The sequence below is a fragment of the Papio anubis genome, chromosome 20 (genome assembly GCF_008728515.1).
Source record: "Papio anubis isolate 15944 chromosome 20, Panubis1.0, whole genome shotgun sequence".
Lineage (NCBI taxonomy): Eukaryota > Metazoa > Chordata > Mammalia > Primates > Cercopithecidae > Papio > Papio anubis.
In genome coordinates, this window is record NC_044995.1 from 4,917,440 (window position 1) to 4,936,799 (window position 19,360).

Below are 19,360 nucleotides of genomic sequence, written 5' to 3' on the forward strand. Positions count from 1 at the left end.
CTTTCAGGACATTGCGGTTCCCGAGGTTCCTCCTCTGCGCATGGTCACTGTCCCTCTGCCAGGCTTCCTGCTCGAGGAGTTTCCTTCCCCGCCAGGCCGGCCCAGAAGCCGGATGGTCCCGGGACAGGCCCAGCCCCAGAGCCCAGAGATGCTGCTGCTGCCCCTGCTGCTGCCCGTGCTGGGGGCAGGTGAGTGGGTCAGTGGCTGAGGGTCCCATGCAGGGACTGGGGCCGCCACTGAGCCTCTGCATCTCCCCAGGGTCCCTGAACAAGGATCCCAGTTACAGTCTTCAAGTGCAGAGGCTGGTGACGGTGCAGGAGGGCCTGTGTGTCATGGTGCCTTGCAACCTCTCCTATCCCCGGGATGGCTGGAACGAGTCTACTGCTGCTTATGGCTACTGGTTCAAAGCAGGAACCAACACAAATACGGGTGCTCCTGTGGCCACAAACAACCCGAGTCGAGAGGTGGAAATGAGCGCCCGGGGCCGATTCCAGCTCACTGGGGATCCCGGCAAGGGGAGCTGCTCCTTGGTGATCAGAGACGCGCAGAGGGAGGATGAGGCACAGTACTTCTTTCGGGTGGAGAGAGGAAGTCGTGTGAGATATAATTTTGTGAACGATTGGTTCAGTCTAGAAGTAACAGGTATGGAATGGGATGGGAACTGCTGCTTCTCACACTGGGGAGGGACCCTGGGGACAGGCTATGGGCTGAGCAGAGAGGGCCCTCAGGGACCCCTGCAGCATTAGAACCCCTCACCCCTGTCGCTGTCCCAGCCCTGACTCAGAAGCCTGATGTCTTCATCCCTGAGACTCTGGAGCCCGGGCAGCCAGTGACGGTCATCTGTGTGTTTAACTGGGCCTCTGAGGAATGTCCAGCGCCTTCTTTCTCCTGGACGGGGACTGCCCTCTCCTCCCAAGGAACCAAACCAACGACCTCCCACTTCTCAGTGCTCAGCTTCACGCCCAGCCCCCAGGACCACGACACCAACCTCACCTGCCACGTGGACTTCTCCAGAAAGGGTGTGAGCGCACAGAGGACCGTCCGACTCCGTGTGGCCTGTGAGTGTGGCCTGGGACGCTGGGGCGTGCAGACAGACCCGGTGGGTGAGGAGGTGGAGGAGTCCAGCGGGGCAGTGAGCGGCTGCCAGCTCAGGAGCGTCCAGGGAGAGGAAGCCGTGGGGTCCCAGGATGCAGGCTCAGCCCTGGGAGGGGATGGGAATGGCGTCTGGTCCTCTGTCCACACCCGTGAGGCCCAGCTCTGGTTGTCACTTGTCTTTCCTGGGATGTTCCCACTTTCTTTTCCTGGAGGGAGTTTTTTCCAGGTGGGAGGAACAAACTGGCCCTCCCTGTAGCCAGCTCACAATCTTGTTGCAGACGCCCCCAGAGACCTTGTTATCAGCATTTCGCGTGACAACACGTCAGGTACTGAGGGCCGTGGGGCTGGGGCTGGGCCAGTCCTCTTTAGGAGATGAAAAATTTTCATGAAGGTGAGGGGATATGCTCCTCCCTGTAGCCTCTCTCTCTCTCTCTCTCTCTCTCTCTCTCTTTCGGTTCAGCCCTGAAACCCCAGGAAAATCTCACACATCTGGAAGCCCAGAAGGGCCAGTTCCTGCGGCTCCTCTGTGCTGCTGACAGCCAGCCCCCCGCCACGCTGAGCTGGGTCCTGCAGGACAGAGTCCTCTCCTTGTCCCACCCCTGGGGCCCCAGAACCCTGGGGCTGGAGCTGCCCGGGGTGAAGGCTGGGGATTCAGGGCGCTACACCTGCCGAGCGGAGAACAGGCTTGGCTCCCAGCAGCGAGCCCTGGACCTCTCTGTGCAGTGTGAGTGTGCCCAGCAGGGGCCTGGGGTCCATCAGGAGGGCAGAACAGGTGGGGATGCAGGGGCTGGGCTCAGGGTCCCAGAGCTAAGGGGATCTAGAGCCCCAGGCCTCGGGTACTGACCTTACCTGTGTAGACCCTCATGCAGTTTGTGTCTGGGGCTCAGTGGGTGATTCTGCACTGCCCTTCTATCCCACCCACTTCCCCCACCTCAGTCTCCAGGACACTTCCCTTTACCCAGGGGGAAGCCCCTGGCCCGTCTAGAGCCGGTCCCCTCTCTCCATTTCAGATCCTCCAGAGAACCTGAGTGTGATGGTTTCCCAAGCAAACAAGACAGGTAGGAAAGGGGACAGAGGAGCCAGGGCCTCTCGGTGCCGAATTGGGGGCCCAGGAATCTGGAGGGTCCCGGGGCCCTGACCTGCACATGGATTCTGCCCCTTCCTTCCCTAGTCCTGGAAAACCTCGGGAACGGCATGTCCCTCCCGGTCCTGGAGGGCCAAAGCCTGCGCCTGGTCTGTGTCACCCACAGCAGTACCCCAGCCAGGCTGAGCTGGACCCAGGGGGGACAGATTCTGAGCCCCTCCCAGCCCTCAGACCCCGGGGTCCTGGAATTGCCTCGGGTTCAAGTGGAGCAAGAAGGAGAGTTCACCTGCCACGCTCAGCACCCGCTGGGCTCCCAGCACGTCTCTCTCAGCCTCTCCGTGCACTGCGAGTGGGGAAAGGGAGGCACCTGGGTCCCAGGAAGGGGCCCCTGCTGAGTCCTGTCCTCCGTCCCACAGACCCCCCACAGCTGCTGGGCCCCTCCTGCTCCTGGGAGGCTGAGGGTCTGCACTGCAACTGCTCCTCCCAACCCAGCCCGGCCCCGGCTCTGAGCTGGTGGATTGGTGGGGAGCTGTTGGAGGGGAACAGCAGCCAGGGCTTCTTCGAGGTCACCCCCAGCTCAGCCAGGCCCTGGGCCAACAGCTCCCTCAAGCCTCCAAGTGGGGGCTTGGCTCCAACCTCAGGCTCCGCTTCGAGGCCCAGAACGTCCATGGGACCCAGAGCTCTCGTTTCCTGCTGGACAGTCAGGGTGTAGGGTAGGGAGGCCTGGGCTCTCCAGGTCCCACAGCCAAGGGTGTAGGAAGGGCCTGGAGAACCCAGATTGAAGTTGCAATAAGAAAGGAAGGACTCAGGACTGTAGTTTAGCAGGTGAACGGGCCTCATCCCACTTTTCCAGGCAAATCAGGGCCCGTGACGGGGCTGGTTGTGGTGGCTGTCGGGGAGATGGCTACGAAGATCCTGCTTCTCTGCCTCTGCCTCATCCTCCTCAGGTGAGCCCTGCCCCAGGGTCCAAGGGGAGGGGTGGAGAGGGCAGAGGATACACCGCTCAATCCCAGATCTTAATCCTGGGGGTGCTTGGACAGTTTAAGACGCCTGCGGCCAGGCAGAGGCTGAGTTGATCGTGATGATTCCACACGGGCCAATGTTGTCAGTCCCCAACTCTGGACCAATTTCCAGGCTGGGGAGGTTCCTGCTCTCATCGGGGAGGTCCTGGGGGCTACGCCTGCTCTCTCTGCCTCAGTCCCCTCCAGCCCCTTAGCAGGGCACAGCGAGGTGAGTCTGCTGCCTTCTGAGCCCCAATGCGGCCACACTCACAGGCCCTGGTCTCTTCATCCAGAGTGAGGTCCTGCAGGAGGAAGGCAGCAAGGGCAGCACTGGGCATGCAGGCTGCAGACACTGTCACAGACTAATCTCCAGGTGAGTGTCGTGGGCCTCTTCCCTTCCAACATCCTGCTGGACACCTCCCCCTCGATGGCCCCAAGGATTGCTCCACTCAACGTGGCCATAACTGACTTGTCACCTCCCTTTCCAAGCCCACTTCTCCTGTTGAGAGCCCCATCCCTCTGATGATGTGGTAGCCCCATCTCTAATGTCAGAACCCGGGTGTGGGTCTCCACCTTGACCTCCCTCCCTCCTCTAGATCCCATAAATCACTAGCTCTTGTCCCTCCTCCTATGTACAGGTCACCTTGGAGCCCTTTTCTCCATCCTGGCCCCAGTCATGCCTGGGCCTCACCTCTTCCCTGGTCACTGAACCCTCCTCATCTCTTGCCTCCATCTCTCCCAAAACAGACTCCAGACTGCTTCCAGATGCCTCCTCATCCAGTTCCTCCACTGTCTGAGCGGCCGTGTTTCCTCTGCAGGCCTTGCATGGTCTGTCCTCTGCTGGGCTCTCCTGATCTCTCCTCTCCCTGCGTCACCCAACATCTCCCCAAACCCTCCGGGCCAAAGACTCTGTGGCTCTGACACTTGGCATATGTAGTTTCTTCTCCTGAAACGCCCTTCCCTCCCACTCCTGCCAAACTATGTCCAGATCCTCCTTCAGGTTCCCCTTTTTTTTTTTTTTTTGAGACACAGTCTCACTTTGTTACCCAGGCTGGAGTGCAGTGGCAATGGTGCAATCTCAACTCACTGCAGCCTCCACTTCCTAGGTTCAAGCGATTCTCCTGCCTCAGCCTCCTGAGTAGCTGGGATTACAGGCAGCCTGCCACCATGTCCGGCTAATTTTTGTATTTTTAGTAGAGATGGGGTTTCACTATGTTGGCCAGGCTGGTCTCGAACTCCTGACCTCGCGATCTACCCACCTCAGCCTCCCAAAGTGCTGGGATTACAGGTGTGAGCCACCGCACCCGGCCAGTGTTATAAGATTCTAATGCAGCAGAAAGATTCCTACCTCCTAGAGAAGTGGTAACATCATTACACTGTAGTCCAGTGCAACACATACTTGTTGATGGTGATGCTGATGTCAGCAAACCTACTGCATGGGCAGTCCCATAAAAGTGTAAGACATACAATTTTGTATCGTATATAATATTACACTTAATAATGAATGATGATGTTACTGGTTAATGTATTCACTATGGTATACCTTTTGTTGTTATTTTAGTGTAGTCCTTCCACTCAGTGAAGGAAAAGTTAACTGTGAAACAGCCTCAGGCAGGTCCTTCAGGAGGGATTCAAGAAGAAGACAGGTGGCCGGGCGCCTTGGCTCACGCCTGTAATCCCAGCACTCTGGGAAGCAGAGTCGAGTGGATCACCTGAGGTCAGCAGTTTGAGACCAGCCTGGCCAACATGGTGAAACCCCATCTCCACTAAAAAAAATACAAAAATTAGCTGGGCGTGGTGGCACACACCTGTAATCCCAGCTACTCCGGAGGCTGAGGCAAGAGAATCGCTTGAACCCAAGAGGCAGCGGTTGCAGTGAGCTGAGATCATGCCATTGGACTCTGGCCTGGGCAACGAGAGCAAAACTCCGTCTAAAACAAACAAACAAAAACAAAACAACAACAAAAAAATCCTTATCCTATCCTAGGAGATGACAGCTCCATGTGTGTTACTGAGCCTGAAGACCTTCCAGTGGGACAAGATGTGGACGTGGAAGACAGTGATACTGATGATCCTGACCCTGTGCAGGTCTAGGCTAATGTGTGAATTTTGCCTCTTAGTTATTAAAACGAAAGCTTAAAAATTAAATCAATTAAGAAGAGAGAAAAGGATATGAAGGTATAAAGAAAATGTTCTTGTACAGCTGTACAATGTGTGTGCTTCCAGCTAAGTGTTATTACAAGAGCATAAAAAAGTTAAAATATTATGTTTACAAAGTAAACATGTTACAGTAAGCTAATATTAATTTACTATTTGTTGTCGTTGTTGTTTTGAGACAGAGTCTCGCTCTGTTGCCCAGGCTGGAGTGCAGTGGCATGATCTTGGCTCACTGGAATCTCCACTTTCCAGGCTCAAGCTATTCTTGTGCCTCAGCCTCCCAAGTAGCTGGGATTACAGGCGTGTGCAACCATGCCTGGCTAAGTTTTTAAGAATATTGTTGGCCGGGCGCAGTGGCTCACACCTGTAATCCCAGCACTTTGGGAGGCCGAGGTGGGTGGATCACAAGGTCAGGAGATTGAGACCATCCTGGCTAACACAGTGAAACCCCGTCTCTACTAAAAAAATGCAAAAAAAAATAAACCGGCCATGGTGACAGGTGCCTGTAGTCCCAGCTACTCAGGAGGCTGAGGCAGGAGAATGGCGTGAACCCAGGAGGCGGAGCTTGCAGTGAGCAGAGATCCCGCCCTTACACTCCAGCCTGGGTGACAGAGCGAGACTCCATCTCAAAAAAAAAAAAGAAAAGAATGTTGTTAGTAGTGATGGGCTTTCTCCATGTTGGCCAGGCTGGTCTTGAACTCCTGGCCTCAAGTGATCTGCCTGCCTCTGCCTCCCAAAGTGCTGGGATTACAGGTGTGAGCCACCGCAGCCAGGCTACTATTGAAGAAATGAAAATATTTTTTATGTATTTGCTGTAGTCTAAGTGCATAGTGTTTATAAAGTCTACAGCAGTGTGTAGTAATGTTCAAGGCCTTCACATTCACTCATTACAACTCAGACTCACCCAGAGCGACTTCCAGTTCTGTTGTTGTTTTTTGAGATGGAGTCTCCCTCTGTCACACCTTTCTCTGGGCAAGGTGAATCCTTTACCTACAGTAACCTTTCTTTCCTGGGCTTCTAGCTCAATTTCACAATTGTGTTTGAGTAGATCTTCTGAGGTCCCTGAGGTCAGTCCAGGTCCGAGCAAATTCCCGTCTTTCTCATACCTCCTCCTTCCTGGGCATCCACTCATAATTTGCAATTAGATAGTAACTTGATTGACTAGAGCTTTAATGTCTGCTTCTCCTTCCACACTGCAAGCTGCCTGAGGTCAGGGATGGTGTCTCCCTAGTTCCCCCGGGAATATCCAGGGGCTGGCACAGGGGAGCTGTTCCATAAGGGCAGCAGGTGCTGGAGTCAGAGAGACTTGGACGTGAATCCTGGCCTGACCACTGCTTAGATGTGTGGGTTTGGGGTATTTACTCAGCTCCATTTCTCCATCTGATCATGGGGACCATAGTGCCTCCCCAGTGGATTGTGGTGAGGATTTTGTGAGTCTGGATTTTATGAGTTTGGCAGTGAATTACCAAGAGCCAGATGTTATTGTTCTCAAATACTTGCTGAATGAGTGAAAGAACGAGGGCCCAGCCAGCGTCTGTGGAATGAGTGGATGAAACAGGAAATGCTCAGCTTCCAGGTCCTCTTGTGCATCCTCCTTGCTCTCGCTTAGCCCCCATGATCCTAATTTGACTCCCTTTCTCCCCTGCATTCAGGGTCAGCACCATGAATGCTCGGCAGGCAGCTCCCAAGACCACCTGCCCCCAGGTGCAGCCACCCCCACCCCAGGGCAGGGGGAAGAGCGGGAGGTCTACTACGCCTCCCTCAGCTTCCAGGGCCTGAGGCTCTGGGAGCCTGAGGACCAGGAGGCCCCCAGCAGCACCGAGTACTCAGCGGAGAGATCCACAAGAGGCGGCCCCCAAAGGGCTCAGGATTTGGTTGGAGAGGGAGACGTCAGGGATGGTTCCGAGGTGAAGAGTTCTCCATGGAAACAGGACACCAGCAAGTGTGTGGGAGTCGTGCTGGTGTGACGGCCAGAACTGGACTCAGATTTCAGCCCCATCCTGAGACTAATAGTTTGAGCAAGTTACTTTACTCCTCACTTTCCTCCTCTGCGCGGTGGACACAGTCAGCCTAACTCACAGGGTTCTTGTGAGGCATAAGGAAGTAATTAACATAAAGCATCCATCAGAGGCGAGTCTCATCCGAGTCACGCCTCTTCCCAGGGCAGCCCATGATGTGGGCTGACCACCCTGGTCCAAACTGAGACCCTTCTGCAGGGCAGGTCCAGCTTCAGAGCTCCCTGAAGCCTCGGCTGGGGCTGTCCTTGGACCGCATGGTAGCTTGATTGATTCTCTGTCGCTCCCGCTCCCCCCACTCCCACTATGGATCCCGGGGCAGCCTACACATCCCTGCAGGCTGCTCTCCACCTCAGAGCCCGCTTCCTGGGACCTCAACCTCCGTATTTTACCAGACACAGATAATCATCCATTATTTATCTGAAATAAATTATAAATGTGAGAATCACATTACCTCTATCACTAATTATATTTCCCTGATGATTTTGTCCCCTTCAGCAGTGTCTTTTTTTTTTTTTTTTGAGAGAGTTTTACTCTGTTGCCCAGGCTGGAGTGGAGTGGCGCAATCTTGGCTCACTGCAACCTCCGTCTCCCGGGTTCAAGCGATACTCATGTCTCAGCCTCCTGAGTAGCTGGGATTATAGGCGCATGCCACCATGCCTGGCTAATTTTTGTATTTTTGGTAGAGACGCGGTTTCACCATGTCGGCCAGGCTGGTCTCGAACTCCCGACTTCAGGTGATCTGCCAGCCTCAGCCTCCCAAAGTGATGGGGTTACATGCGTAAGCCACTGTGCCCAGCCAGCTGTGTCTTCTTTTTGCAGGATTCGCTTATCAAATTCCTTGCAGCTGCAGTCTGCATTCCACTCCCATTCTAATATGGTGTTTGCGGTGGTCACATCCAACTACTTTCCTCCTCCTTCCACGGAACATGCATCAGGGAGGAACCACAGGCACCACACGCAAGATGAGCCAGTTCCCTGGACGGCCTGCCAAGGCGTTAACCGCGCTGCTGTGGGCTCTGCTGAGGTGCATTACTGCATCTTTCACACAGAACTTGCTTTCCACGCGTCACTTAGGTGTGGGGATGTGTCCTGAGAAATGCATGGTCAGGCGATTCTGTTATGTGAGCATCCTCGAATGTGCTTACGCAGTCGTAAATCGTACAGCCTGCCACACGCCGAGGCTGTACGGTATAGCCCATTGCTCCCAGGCTATTCACCTGCACAGCACGTTCCTAAACTAAAAGCTGTAGGCAGTTATAACACAATGAATAGGTTAGTCAAAAATGGAGGTTTAGTAAAAATACGGCATAATAGGCCAGGCGTGGTGGCTCACGCCTGTAATCCCAGCACTTCGGGAGGCCAAGGCAGGCAGATCACAAGGTCAGGAGTTTAAGACTAGCCTGGCCAAAATGGTGAAACCCAGTCTCTACTAAAAATACAAAAATCAGCCGGGCATGGTGGCAGGCGCCTATAGTTCCAGTACTCGGGAGGCTGAGGCAGAAGAATCGCTTGAACCGGGAGGTGGAGGTTGCAATGAGCTGAGATTGAGCCACTGCATTCTAGCCTGGGCAACAGAGTGAGACTCCGTGTAAAAAAAAAAAAAAAAAAAAAAAAAGGCATAATAGATAAAAATGGGTCAGGTGCAGTGGCACACGCCTGTAATCATAGCACTTTGGGAGGGTGGATCACTTGAGGTCAGGAGTTCAAGACCAGCCTGGCCAACATGGCAAAACCCCTGTTCCGTTTCTACCAAAAATACAAAAATACAAAAATTAGCCAGGCGTGGTGGAAAGTAGCCCCAGCTATTCAGGAGGTTGAGGCGGGAGAATCGCTTGAACCTGGGAGGCGGAGGTTACAGGGAGCCGAGATCGCACCACTGCACTCCAGCCTCAGTGACAGAGCGAGACTGTCTCAAAAACTAAAACAAAAATACACCACCACCACCAATGTCTGATTAAATCTAAGCCAGGGTTCCATTTTGGGGCAAGGGGCAGGGTGTGGGGGACGGAGAATGGGTTCCAGCCACTGTCAGCTGCATGTCCTGGTGGCACCCGAGCCATTCCCGTCCCCTGTGCTGGGAGATCATCATCTAATCCTGACAACGCCCTCCTCTCAGAGCTCGGGGGATGAGCTGCCAAAACCCATAGGGTTGAGAACTTGGGCTCTGGAGACAGAAGGCCCTGGGCTCAGAGATGTGGGGCCACTGCCCGGGCCTTCCCTGGGCCTGGACCTGGGCTCCTTCCCTTGTCTGAGCAGGGTCAGGCTGGGCTGGCTGTGCTGGCTCAAGAGATGACGAAGGAGGACACAGGGGCTGCCAGGACCTTGAGGCACTGGACTGGGCACTGCCCCAGCGGGCAGAGGATGGAGACCGGTGTTGATATTGTGACACTGACTGTCTGCTCACCTGATTTGGGTGCTGAAGTGCAGCTGGCGCCCCTCATCTTTTATAGACTTGTGAAAGGAAAAAAATAAAAGTCAAGCTGGGAACAGCTTAGGGCAAACCCACCTCCCATTCTATTCAGAGCCACCCCTCTGCTCACTGAGACAGATGCACGTCTGATCGCCTCCGTTTGGAAAGGCTAATCAGAAACGCCAGAGAACGCACCTGTTCATCTCTCACCCATCTGTGACCTGGAAGCCCCTCCCCACTCCGAGTCTTCCTGCCTTTGCTTCAAGTTGTCCTGCCTTTCCAAACGGAACCCAAGTACTTCTTACACATAGTGACTCGTGTCTCAAGTCTCCCTAAAACGTATAAAACTAAGCTGTGCCCCAACCACCTTGGCCACGTCATCAGGACCTCCTGAGGCTGTGTCGCGGCCCATGTCCTCAACCTTGGCAAAACAAAGTTTCCAAATTAACTGGACCTGTCTCACATTTTCGGGGTTCACGGATTCATGTGCAACAAGGGGTCTAAGCAGGACAGGTTTGGGGGGGCCGGTTTTTCTGTTGTTAGCGGATGTCCCCTTCTGGAAAGGGGCGCACACACCCGCCTTCAGCCAGGAGATGGTAAGCGGTTCCCTGATCCCACCTGCTTCTCCTGAGTAGGGTTTATCAGTACAGGAGAGTCAGGGCGTCTGAGAGCACTTCCTTCCTTACCTGGCCTCGGATTCTCTACACTCCAAAGTATGATGCATGATCTGAGCTACTCAAGACAAATTTAGAGAAGACGGTTTAGCTTCTCTCTTCCTTCTTTTTTTTGAGACAGGGTCTTACTCTGTCGCCCAGGCTAGAGTGCAGTGGTGCAGTCATGGCTTACTGCAGTCTCGACCTGCTGGGCTCAAGTAATCCTCCTGCTTCAGCCTCTCAAGCAGCTGGGACGACAGGAGTCCACCACCACGGCTAGCTGGTTTTTGTATTTTTTGTAGAGATGGGTTTCACCCTGTTGCCCAGGCTGGTCTCAAACTCGTGGGCTCAAGTGATCCTCCTGTCTTGGCCTCCCAAAGTGCTGGAATTACAGGCATGAGCCACCGCACCTGGGCCCCAAAAGAACTTTTGCAGACACACTGGTTCCTTAAGCTCTGGTAAAAAATTTATTACCAAAGCACAGAGGTGTCAAGGGTAGCAGGGGTCCCCCCTGGGGGCCGGCCCAACCCCATCCAGCTTTGCTAGGACACTGGCTGAAGGGCAGGCCACCCAGACGGGGAACTTCACATTCACTGGAGGGAAACGGGGGGTCTCCCTGAGGCTAATCAGGACTGATGAGTATCCCGAAACCAGTGGCAGGAATGCACATTCCAGGGCTTGTTCTAGAAGCTTATCTGTGATTAAACAGCAGGCCTTGAGTCACATTGCTTCATTTTTTTTTTCTTTCTGTTGCACACTGCAAATGGAAAATTCTAGAAGACAATAAAAATGGCTGTTAGTGTCTCATTCATTCAGGGAACACCCTCTGTCCTTCACTTCGTGCCAGGCACCTTCTAGGTACTGGGGATGTCATCATGACCATACGGGACGAGGAGCCCCTGCTGGGCTTAGGATGTGGAGGAGGGGGGTGGAGACTCCACATTAAACACACGCTTCCCTCCAGAGGGGAGCAAGGGCTGCGTGGAAAACAGGCGACACGATGAGCAGGTGTGTGAGGGGGCAGTGAGGATGCCTCACAGAGGATGGAGAGGCCTCGGATCTTGAAAAGCAGCAGGTGCATAAAACCAGGAAGAGGGGAGCCTTCCAGACCTCGGGATGGCAGGTGCAAAGGTTCCGGGGTGGGGTCCAGCTTGGCCTGGTCTAGAATTGGAGGGGAGGGTGTGTGGCTGGCGCATCATGCACAGGGGAGGAAGGGAGCTCGGCCTCGGGCCAAGGCAAGGAGGTGCTGTGGAGAAGAGGCGAGATGACTTTCAAGGTGCTCGAAGATCACTGGGCTCCTTAAATGCCATCTCCTCCTTACGTTCCCAACCAAGGGAATGAGTAAGTGGCCTCCAGAGAACGCACGGGTGTGAGACGGTGGGGGGTTGTCAGGTGTCGGGTTCTAAACGCCTTTTGATAAACAGGACATCGATAAACAGGACATTTGTTCCATCGATAAACAGGACAAAGCCTCTGCCCTGTGCTATGCCAGAAAAGCAGAGACGATAGAGTCAGACGCAACCCTGCCCTGGAGAAGCTCGATGCCAGCAGAAGACTGTGACAAGTGACCCATGGTTGGTCTCATCTGGGACCGAAGGTTTGGAGGAGGCTGCTGAGGGAGTGAGGGTGTTGGGGAGGACCCCGAGCTGTCCGGCCTGGAAAACTGGGTGCATGGAGGAGGAGCTCTATATCGAGCTGGAGAGGTGGGGGAAGGAGTGAGACTGGCACAGAAGGTCATGACTTGACTCTCGGTGCCTCTGGTTGAGGCAGAGAGCCTGCTACTCCACCACAGAGAAGAGGGCCCCCACCCCTCACCACTGGCCCACTCTGTGCGCAGGGGCTCTGCGAGTCGCCTGGCACACACGTGTCAGCTTATGCTTCAGCCTCAGATGTGAGGAAAGGTTGTGGGAATGTAGAAGCACTTGTAATCCAAGTGCCAAGTAGGTCGCTGCACAGGGAGACAGGCCGCCAAAAGGAGACGCTATTCAAGACTCCCCTGGACCAGGATCTCGCAATCGCGGCACTGGAGACCACTGGGGCCGGGGGATTCTTTGTGTGGGGGTAGAGGTGGGGACTATGCTGCATGTTGCGGGATGCCAGGCAGCCTCCCAGCCTCCACCGTCCTGCATCCTGATAACCAAGTATCTCCAGACACGGCCAAATGCCCCCAGGGCGGTGCCGAGTTAGACAAAGCACTGAGCTTTGGTTCCAGCCAACCCTGATGAGAGACATGACAACTCCGCGGACAGAGAGGGAGCCTGGAGAGGCCCCTCTTCAGCACACATCCCTGCACCCTTGCCAAAATTTACTGTGAAGTTTGTCTTCGACCTTGCAAACATGCCTGCACATTTACACACAGTGCTGACGGAAGTAAAGCCATCTAGTCCTCACTTCCTCACTGTCAAGTTGACACCTCCATCCACAGACAGTGCGCGCCAGCAGCCGGGCTGTGCACACAGGCAGCACTGCTTGTAAAAGAAAAATCTGGGAAACTAAGCAAATGCCCAGCTGCTGGCTGAGAGGAGTGTCCGTCATCCACACGATGGAGGAGTGCGCGCTATGAACAAGACCTGAATGCATGGAGCAGCTACCTTTTGTGTATGGGGGCCAAGGGGGCCAGGCCAAAGGAAAGTAGAGACTACAGGTGGCTGGGTGGAAGGACACAGGGAGGCAGGGATGCAAGAAGGGACAGAAGATGGCGAGAGACAGAAAACGTCTTGATGCTATTTTTGAGGCTCTGAATCCTGTTGTGCCTGAAGCTCCCCCTTAGACCTTTCTTTCTTTCTTTTGGAGTCTCGCTCTGTTGCCCAGGCTGGAGTGCAGTGGCGGATCTCGACTCTGCAAAGCTCCGCTCGTTTGCTTGCATTCTCCTGCCTCAACCTCCTGAGTAGCTGGGACCACCAGGCGCCACGCCACCTGCGCCCGGCTAGTTTTGTATTTTTAGTAGAGCCGGGGTTTCACTGTGTTAGCCAGGATGGTCGATCTCCTGACCTCGTGATTGCGCCGTCGGCCTCCCAAAGATGCTGGGATTACAGGCTTGAGCCACCGGCAGCCCGGTACAGCGGGGCTTTCTGGCTACGGCAGCCAATCAGCTCCGCCGCTTTCTTTTTTTTGAGGCTGAATTGCTCACCGCCAGGCTGGGTGCAGTGGTGCCATCTCGACTCCTGCAAGCTCCACCTCCAGTTCACACCATTCTCCGCCTCAGCCTCGGGGAGGAGCCTGGGACTGGCGCCAGCCACGGCGGGTAATTTCTCTTGTATTTTTGGTAAGAGTGGGGTTTCACTGTGTTGTCAGGATGGTCTCAATCCCTGACCTTGTGATCTGTCTCGGCCTCCCAAAGTGCTGGGATTACAGTGAGCCACTGTGCCAACCCTCAGCCCCCACCTGCTTAAAGCCAAGTTGAGCCAGGTTTCTTTTTTTTTTTTTTTTTTGAGGCCAGTCTGCGGCTCTGCTCGCTAAGCTGGAGTGCAGTGGCTGATCTGGCTCACTGCAAGCTCGCCTCCCGGGTTCCGCCATTCTCCTGCCTCAGCCTCCCCGAGTAGCTGGGACTACGAAGCCCTGGCAGCGCCCGGCTAATTTTTGTATTTTTTAGTGAGAAGCGGGGTTTCCCCGTGGTCTCGGTCCTGCAGCCTTGTGATCCGCCATACCGGCCTCCCAAAGTGCTGGGATTACGAGGCTGAGGCGCACTTAAAGCCAGGTTTCTGCTACTTGCCATTCCTGGAGGTTGGGAAGTTCAAGGACCCTGTGGAAAACCCCAGCATCTCCCTGGGAAGCTGGGCCCTGATATGAATGTGGGACAGCCTCTGAGAAGTGTCCCCTGGAGCCTGGGGCAGGGCTGGGCCGAGGGCAAGGGGTGAGAGGGCTGAAGACTCACAAGCTCTTCCCACCTGGATTCCACCTAGGGCACCATCGGGAGGCCAATGGGGTCATATGGGGACACACGCAGATCCTGCAGCAGAGCTTCTAGGTTGTTCCTCAGCACGGCGTAGGGCGGCTTCTCCTCGTACTTGAGGGCCATCACCACCTTCAGGTAATTCTGCAGGGTCTCTGTGGTCAAGACAACCCCCAGCAAGGGAGAGCCTGAGAGGCGTCCCCCAACCTCGATCCTGGGGGTCTGTGCCCAAGGGTGGGGGGTAGGGGACTGACGGGCACGAGGGTCTCAGCAAAAGTGCCCATTTGCTTGGTGCCTGGTATTGCCAGGGGACTTCCATTTTTTTTTCAGTTTTGGAAAACGTCATATACAGGCACCTGGAGAAGGGCATGAATACCCAAGTATCCATCACTCAGTTTCCACAATGATCACCTCACAGCCAATCGCGTTTCATCAAGACCCCTCCCCTGGCCCGCAGTGTTTCAATGCAGATCCCAGCTAGCAGTGCGGTCTCCCTGCACATAAATATTGAGCATGTGTCTTTAAAGAGGCGGGCCCTGCCTCAGCTCCACCTCCAAACTCTGGTGGACCAGCTTAAACATCCTTGAGGCCCAAGGTTTACAGAGGGAGAACTGGAGGGGAGTGCTTGGCAGCTGAGCCATGATTTGAACCCAGGGATTTAAAGTAATTCAAAAATGAGCCTTAGAGAGCCAGAGGGGACACGCTATCCGTTTCTGTCTGTCCATTTCTGCCTCCAGCTTAGAGAAAAGCATCAAAGCTGTTCAGGAGGGGCACAAAGACAACAGCAGCAACAAACACCCCCACACCCAAACGAGACAGTGCAAATACCCAGTGACAGGGACGAGTGACAGGGACTGGCTTTATAAGCTATGGTGCGGCCAAACCATGGCCACTGTGCAGCTGTCAATAAAACCTGTGGTGCATCTATAAAGGAAGGGCATGAAGGACGGCCCCAGGGTTAAGGGAAAAAAGCAAGAGGTAGAATGAGATGTATGTAGGATGAGCCCATTTTTTGTTCATAAAAATGGCTGTGCATGGTGGCTCATGCCTGTAATCCCAGCACTTTGGGAGGCCGAGGTGGTAGATCAGTTGAGGCCAGGGGTTCGAGACCAGCCTGGGCAACACGGTGAAACCCCGTCTCTACTAAAAATACAAAAAACTAGCCAGGTATGGGGATGCACGCCTGTAATCCCAGCTACTTGGGAGGCTGAGGCACGAGAATTGCTTGAACCTGGGAGGCGGAGATTGCAGTGAGCCGAGATCGCACCATCGCACTCCAGCCTGGGCGACAGAGCTAGACCCTGTCTTAAAAAAAAAAAAAAAATTACTCTGTCTTCAAAAAACACTTGTGTGTTTTTGTTTTGTTGTTGTTCACAGGCACTTGTGAATGTTTTGACAATTTTTGTCTTTCTACAATGGGTACATATTACAAATGCAATTTGGAAAACTAAAAAAAAGGAAGAGGTATAAGGAGAGGCCACCCCAAGATGGATCTGAGCCACCAGGTCCCGCCCAGGTCCCTGCCTGTTCCCGCTCCCTTCAGGACGTACCTGAGGGTCTGATCCAATGACCGCAGGGTCCCACAAAGGGCCCCGGCTTATCAGTAAACCTGAAGGGACAGAAGCACATGTGAAAGGTCTTATCAGTAAACCTGAAGGGACAGAAGCACATGTGAAAGGCAAAGGAGAGCAACCTTTTAAAACAGAATGCCTAAGATATATACACAGCCTAAGATATATACACAGCCTAAGATATATACACAGTCCCCTCTGCCATCCAGGGAAGTTAAGTTCTTAAAGCCACTATGAACACTGAATCAACCAACCCACTACCATTGCTCCCAGGGGAAACAGCAGTGGCCTCCTGCAAGCCTCCGGCCATATCATTTTCCCCAATCAATACACCTTGTTTTATGTATGTTTCTTTTGAAAGACATCTTATGTAATAAGCATTGTTGATTCATTAGCACTGAACTCTGTTTTAACCTGGGATCTTTAAGATGGAGAGGATTCTTTCGACGATGAGGAAAGATCCAAGATGAAAATAAAGATTTTATTACTTACAGGTCCTGGGGGCACACGACACACCCAAAGGTGACCTCCCCCCGTCCCACGCACACACACACACACACACAGACACACACACACAGAGGTAAGGGAGCTCGTGGTTGCATGAGGGGCCAATGGGTGGTATCCTAACATTTTGAGGGGATTTTAACTGGTGGGTTCAAAGCAAGCAGGCTCGAGTTCCTGGAGGTCACGCTGTGCCTGAGAGGGGGTCACTGTGGCATCTGCACAGTTCAGTGGGATGTGGTCAGCGGGGCCGTCAAGTAGGCTGTCTGTGGCTGACCCATAGGGAGGGAAGTGTTCCCCCGGAGGCGGCTGCATAAGGGAAATATCTGGGTCAACCACACGGAGGAACTGGGAGGAGGTGGAAAACTGGAAACTGTGCTGAGGGTGACCGAGCCCTGCTTCTGGCATGAGAAAGTCCAACTTACATTCAAATGAATGCCAAGGCAACCCGAAATAAGAATTCCCCACAAACTCACGGCCAACAGCACCGTAGCTCATGCCTGAACAAAGCTGATACAATACACGAATTATTAACCATCTCAGGCTTCGGGACATCAGACAACACTTCAGCATTATGCTAGGTGGCTGTTTGATTTTTTGTAGAGACGGGTTCTCACTATGTTGCCCAGGCTGCTCTGATCCTCCTGTCTTGGCCTCCCAAAGTGCTGGGATTACAGGTGTGAACCACCACGCCTGGCTGAGGCCATTTTAAATGGCATAATCGCTGACAAAAAGCATAAAAACAGGAAAAAATGTAGCATTAACTGAACAGTGAAAAGGACACTGGCGTATATAGCGTAGGCGCTGAAACAGGGAGGCAGAATGCTATCTGGCTCCTCCCTAAGCTGGGAACATGTGTGTCAGGGGATTCAAATTTTTCTCCACACTATGTGTCCGCAAGTGGCCACGAAAGAACTGCAAGAATTGATTTGGGGTTACAAATACTTTTAGTGAGTAGGAGAATTCACACATATGGACTCTGAATAATCAGGACTAACTGTATATGTACATACCACACATACACATATATGTATAACACACACACACGTGCATGCACATGCACCCCTCTTTGGCTGTTCAGGAAAAATCCTGATTCACCCACTGCCTTTGCTTTATCCCCCAGCCCCACCCTCCTGCTCCTCAAATCCCTCTGCCCCATGGATCTGGGCCCATCTCAGGCCTCATCCCTTTTCCCTGGACCTCAACTCCTCCCTGGCCTCCTGTGCATCTCCACATGTCCCCAGAGGGTCTCTTTACACCTGTCCCTGACCCTCCCTGCTCACAGCCCACCCTGCCTCCCGTGGCTCTCCAGCACACACTGGCCACCCTCTAGCTCCATCTCTCCACTCCCTTCTCCCATCGCATGTCCCATCCACACCAAAGGACTCCTCGTCCCACCAGGCCACACATCCACACACATCTGCCTCTGCACACATCACTCTCGATGCCTGGGCGGCCTTCCCCACCCTGAGCTCTGGCAGGTGGCTGTTCTCCCTTTGAGATATAGCTCGAGGGTCTGGCCTCCTAGGAAGTCTTCCCCAGACCCCTCCAGGCAGAGGAACTCCGTCCCTCCTGGGCCTGTGTGTAGGTCCGCGGATGTCCCACGGCAGCCATCGACATACAAGTGCAGGAAGGCCCGGTTGTGCCATCGACAGGACGTTACATGCTGCACAGCAACGCCACTGCCACCCCCTGCCGCGGACTCTCCCTGACCAGCTGGGGAACCCTGAGAGCGGGTCCAAAGCTGGCTCTCATTTGTGCTTTGCCCAGCAATGGGCCTTGAATGCCAGAAAGCCTCAGAGACTCAAACTGCCTCTCCTCCTTCTTTTACTCGTGCTGCCTGTCGTGAACTATAATGTGCAAAAAGTGAGTATCTGTTGAATGAATGGAAAAAGGCCACGTATACCAGTAAAACGTCCTAGCACAGGGCACCTTAGGGTGCCAGGAAACGAGCATGTAGCAACATCGCCCCCTTGTGGTCCCCTTGGCTGCCGTCTGGGCTAAGAGACGCTGGGCTGGGGGTGAGGAGGGGTGTCTGGGGGACAGTGTCAACATCACCAGCTACTCTCCAGGGAGCATTTTCGTGCGCCTGGCCCTCTACGGTTGTGGTCTGGAGCTGGGGCTGTGGAATTACTGTTATCCATGCTGCTATCATTGATACGAGATGATTACCGTGACCTCTTATTCACCCTGCACCATGTTGACGAGTGCAGGCCTTCTCTGTGAACCCGTCACGTTCATCAAGTCTCTTTAGGTGAGGGGATGTGAAAAGGGTGACGTGACTGCTCTTAGGAGTTAGGAAGGGGAGTGGGGAGAACACTCCACCCAGGGGAGCCTCGGGGACCGGCTTCCCTGACAAGATCGGAGTGCAGAGGCACCGTGGGCTGATTCTAACCTGGGTGTCCAGCACAGCCACTGGCCTCAGGAACCTGGCACTAAATGCATGAGCGGAGAGGGTGCAGAGCTGTGCTGTCCTGTCTGCCTAGGAATCCTGCCTCCCTCTTGCCCACCTGGGAGGCTCTTGTGTTCCCTACAGACCAGGTCAGGCATCTCCCAGGTGAGGGTTTCCAGGAGCCGGCGGCGGGGTCCTGTGCCTCCCCTCTGCTCCCACAGTGCTGGGCTACCTCCACCCTCACCTGCAGCTCCTGCTTCCTGTCCATGTCTCCCCCCAGCCCTGGAACCCCCGACACTGGGCCTGCGTCTGCCTGACCTCTGTGTCCACAATGAAGCCTGGGCGGGCTCAGCATTCACTCCTTAGTTGTTCTTCATTCCACTATGATTTTTCTTTTATTTTGAGACAGGGTCTCACTCTGTTGCCCAGGTTGGAGTGCAGCGACACAATCACAGCTCACTGCAGCCTCCACCTCCTTGGACTCAAGTGATCCTTCCACCTCAGCATCCTGAGTAGCTGGGACTACAGGCATGTGCTACCACACCCGGCTACAGTTTTTGTAGAGATAGAGTCTCAAACTCCTGGG

General features: G+C 54.2%; 2 protein-coding genes across 17 annotated transcripts in view; one reads left to right on the forward strand and one right to left on the reverse strand.

The window, feature by feature from the left end:
- Positions 1-14: 14 nt before the first annotated feature.
- Positions 15-7,802, forward strand: SIGLEC16 (sialic acid binding Ig like lectin 16). 7 transcript variants are annotated; one of them, XM_031659200.1, is made up of 10 exons: positions 15-188; positions 259-642; positions 774-1,058; positions 1,374-1,421; positions 1,556-1,819; positions 2,106-2,153; positions 2,267-2,524; positions 3,033-3,126; positions 3,474-3,553; positions 6,990-7,802. In XM_031659200.1, the coding sequence occupies exons 1-9, from the start codon at positions 41-43 to the stop codon at positions 3,544-3,546; spliced, it is 1,602 nt and encodes a 533-aa protein (XP_031515060.1). In that variant the 5' UTR covers positions 15-40; the 3' UTR covers positions 3,547-3,553; positions 6,990-7,802. The 7 variants fall into 7 exon arrangements, 6 of the variants coding, with proteins under 6 accessions (XP_031515060.1, XP_031515058.1, XP_031515055.1 ...); XR_004180224.1 differs by lacking the exons at positions 2,267-2,524; positions 6,990-7,802 and adding an exon at positions 3,928-4,202 and having other exon boundaries at positions 17-188; positions 3,454-3,553; XM_031659198.1 differs by lacking the exon at positions 2,267-2,524 and having other exon boundaries at positions 17-188.
- A 3,060-nt stretch (positions 7,803-10,862) lies between these two features.
- Positions 10,863-19,360, reverse strand: part of VRK3 (VRK serine/threonine kinase 3) — a 48,007-nt gene continuing 39,509 nt past the window's right edge. For 7 of the 10 annotated variants that reach the window (XM_021931333.2, XM_021931332.2, XM_021931336.2 and 4 more), the window contains 3 exons: positions 15,861-15,961; positions 14,306-14,465; positions 10,863-11,191 (listed from right to left, as the gene is read on the reverse strand). In XM_021931333.2, the coding sequence (XP_021787025.2) occupies positions 14,317-14,465; positions 15,861-15,961 (250 nt within the window). In that variant the 3' untranslated portion in view covers positions 10,863-11,191; positions 14,306-14,316. The remainder of the gene's footprint in view (positions 11,192-14,305; positions 14,466-15,860; positions 15,962-19,360) is intronic. The other 3 variants (XM_003915942.4, XM_017952604.3, XM_003915943.3) reach the window with 1 other exon arrangement.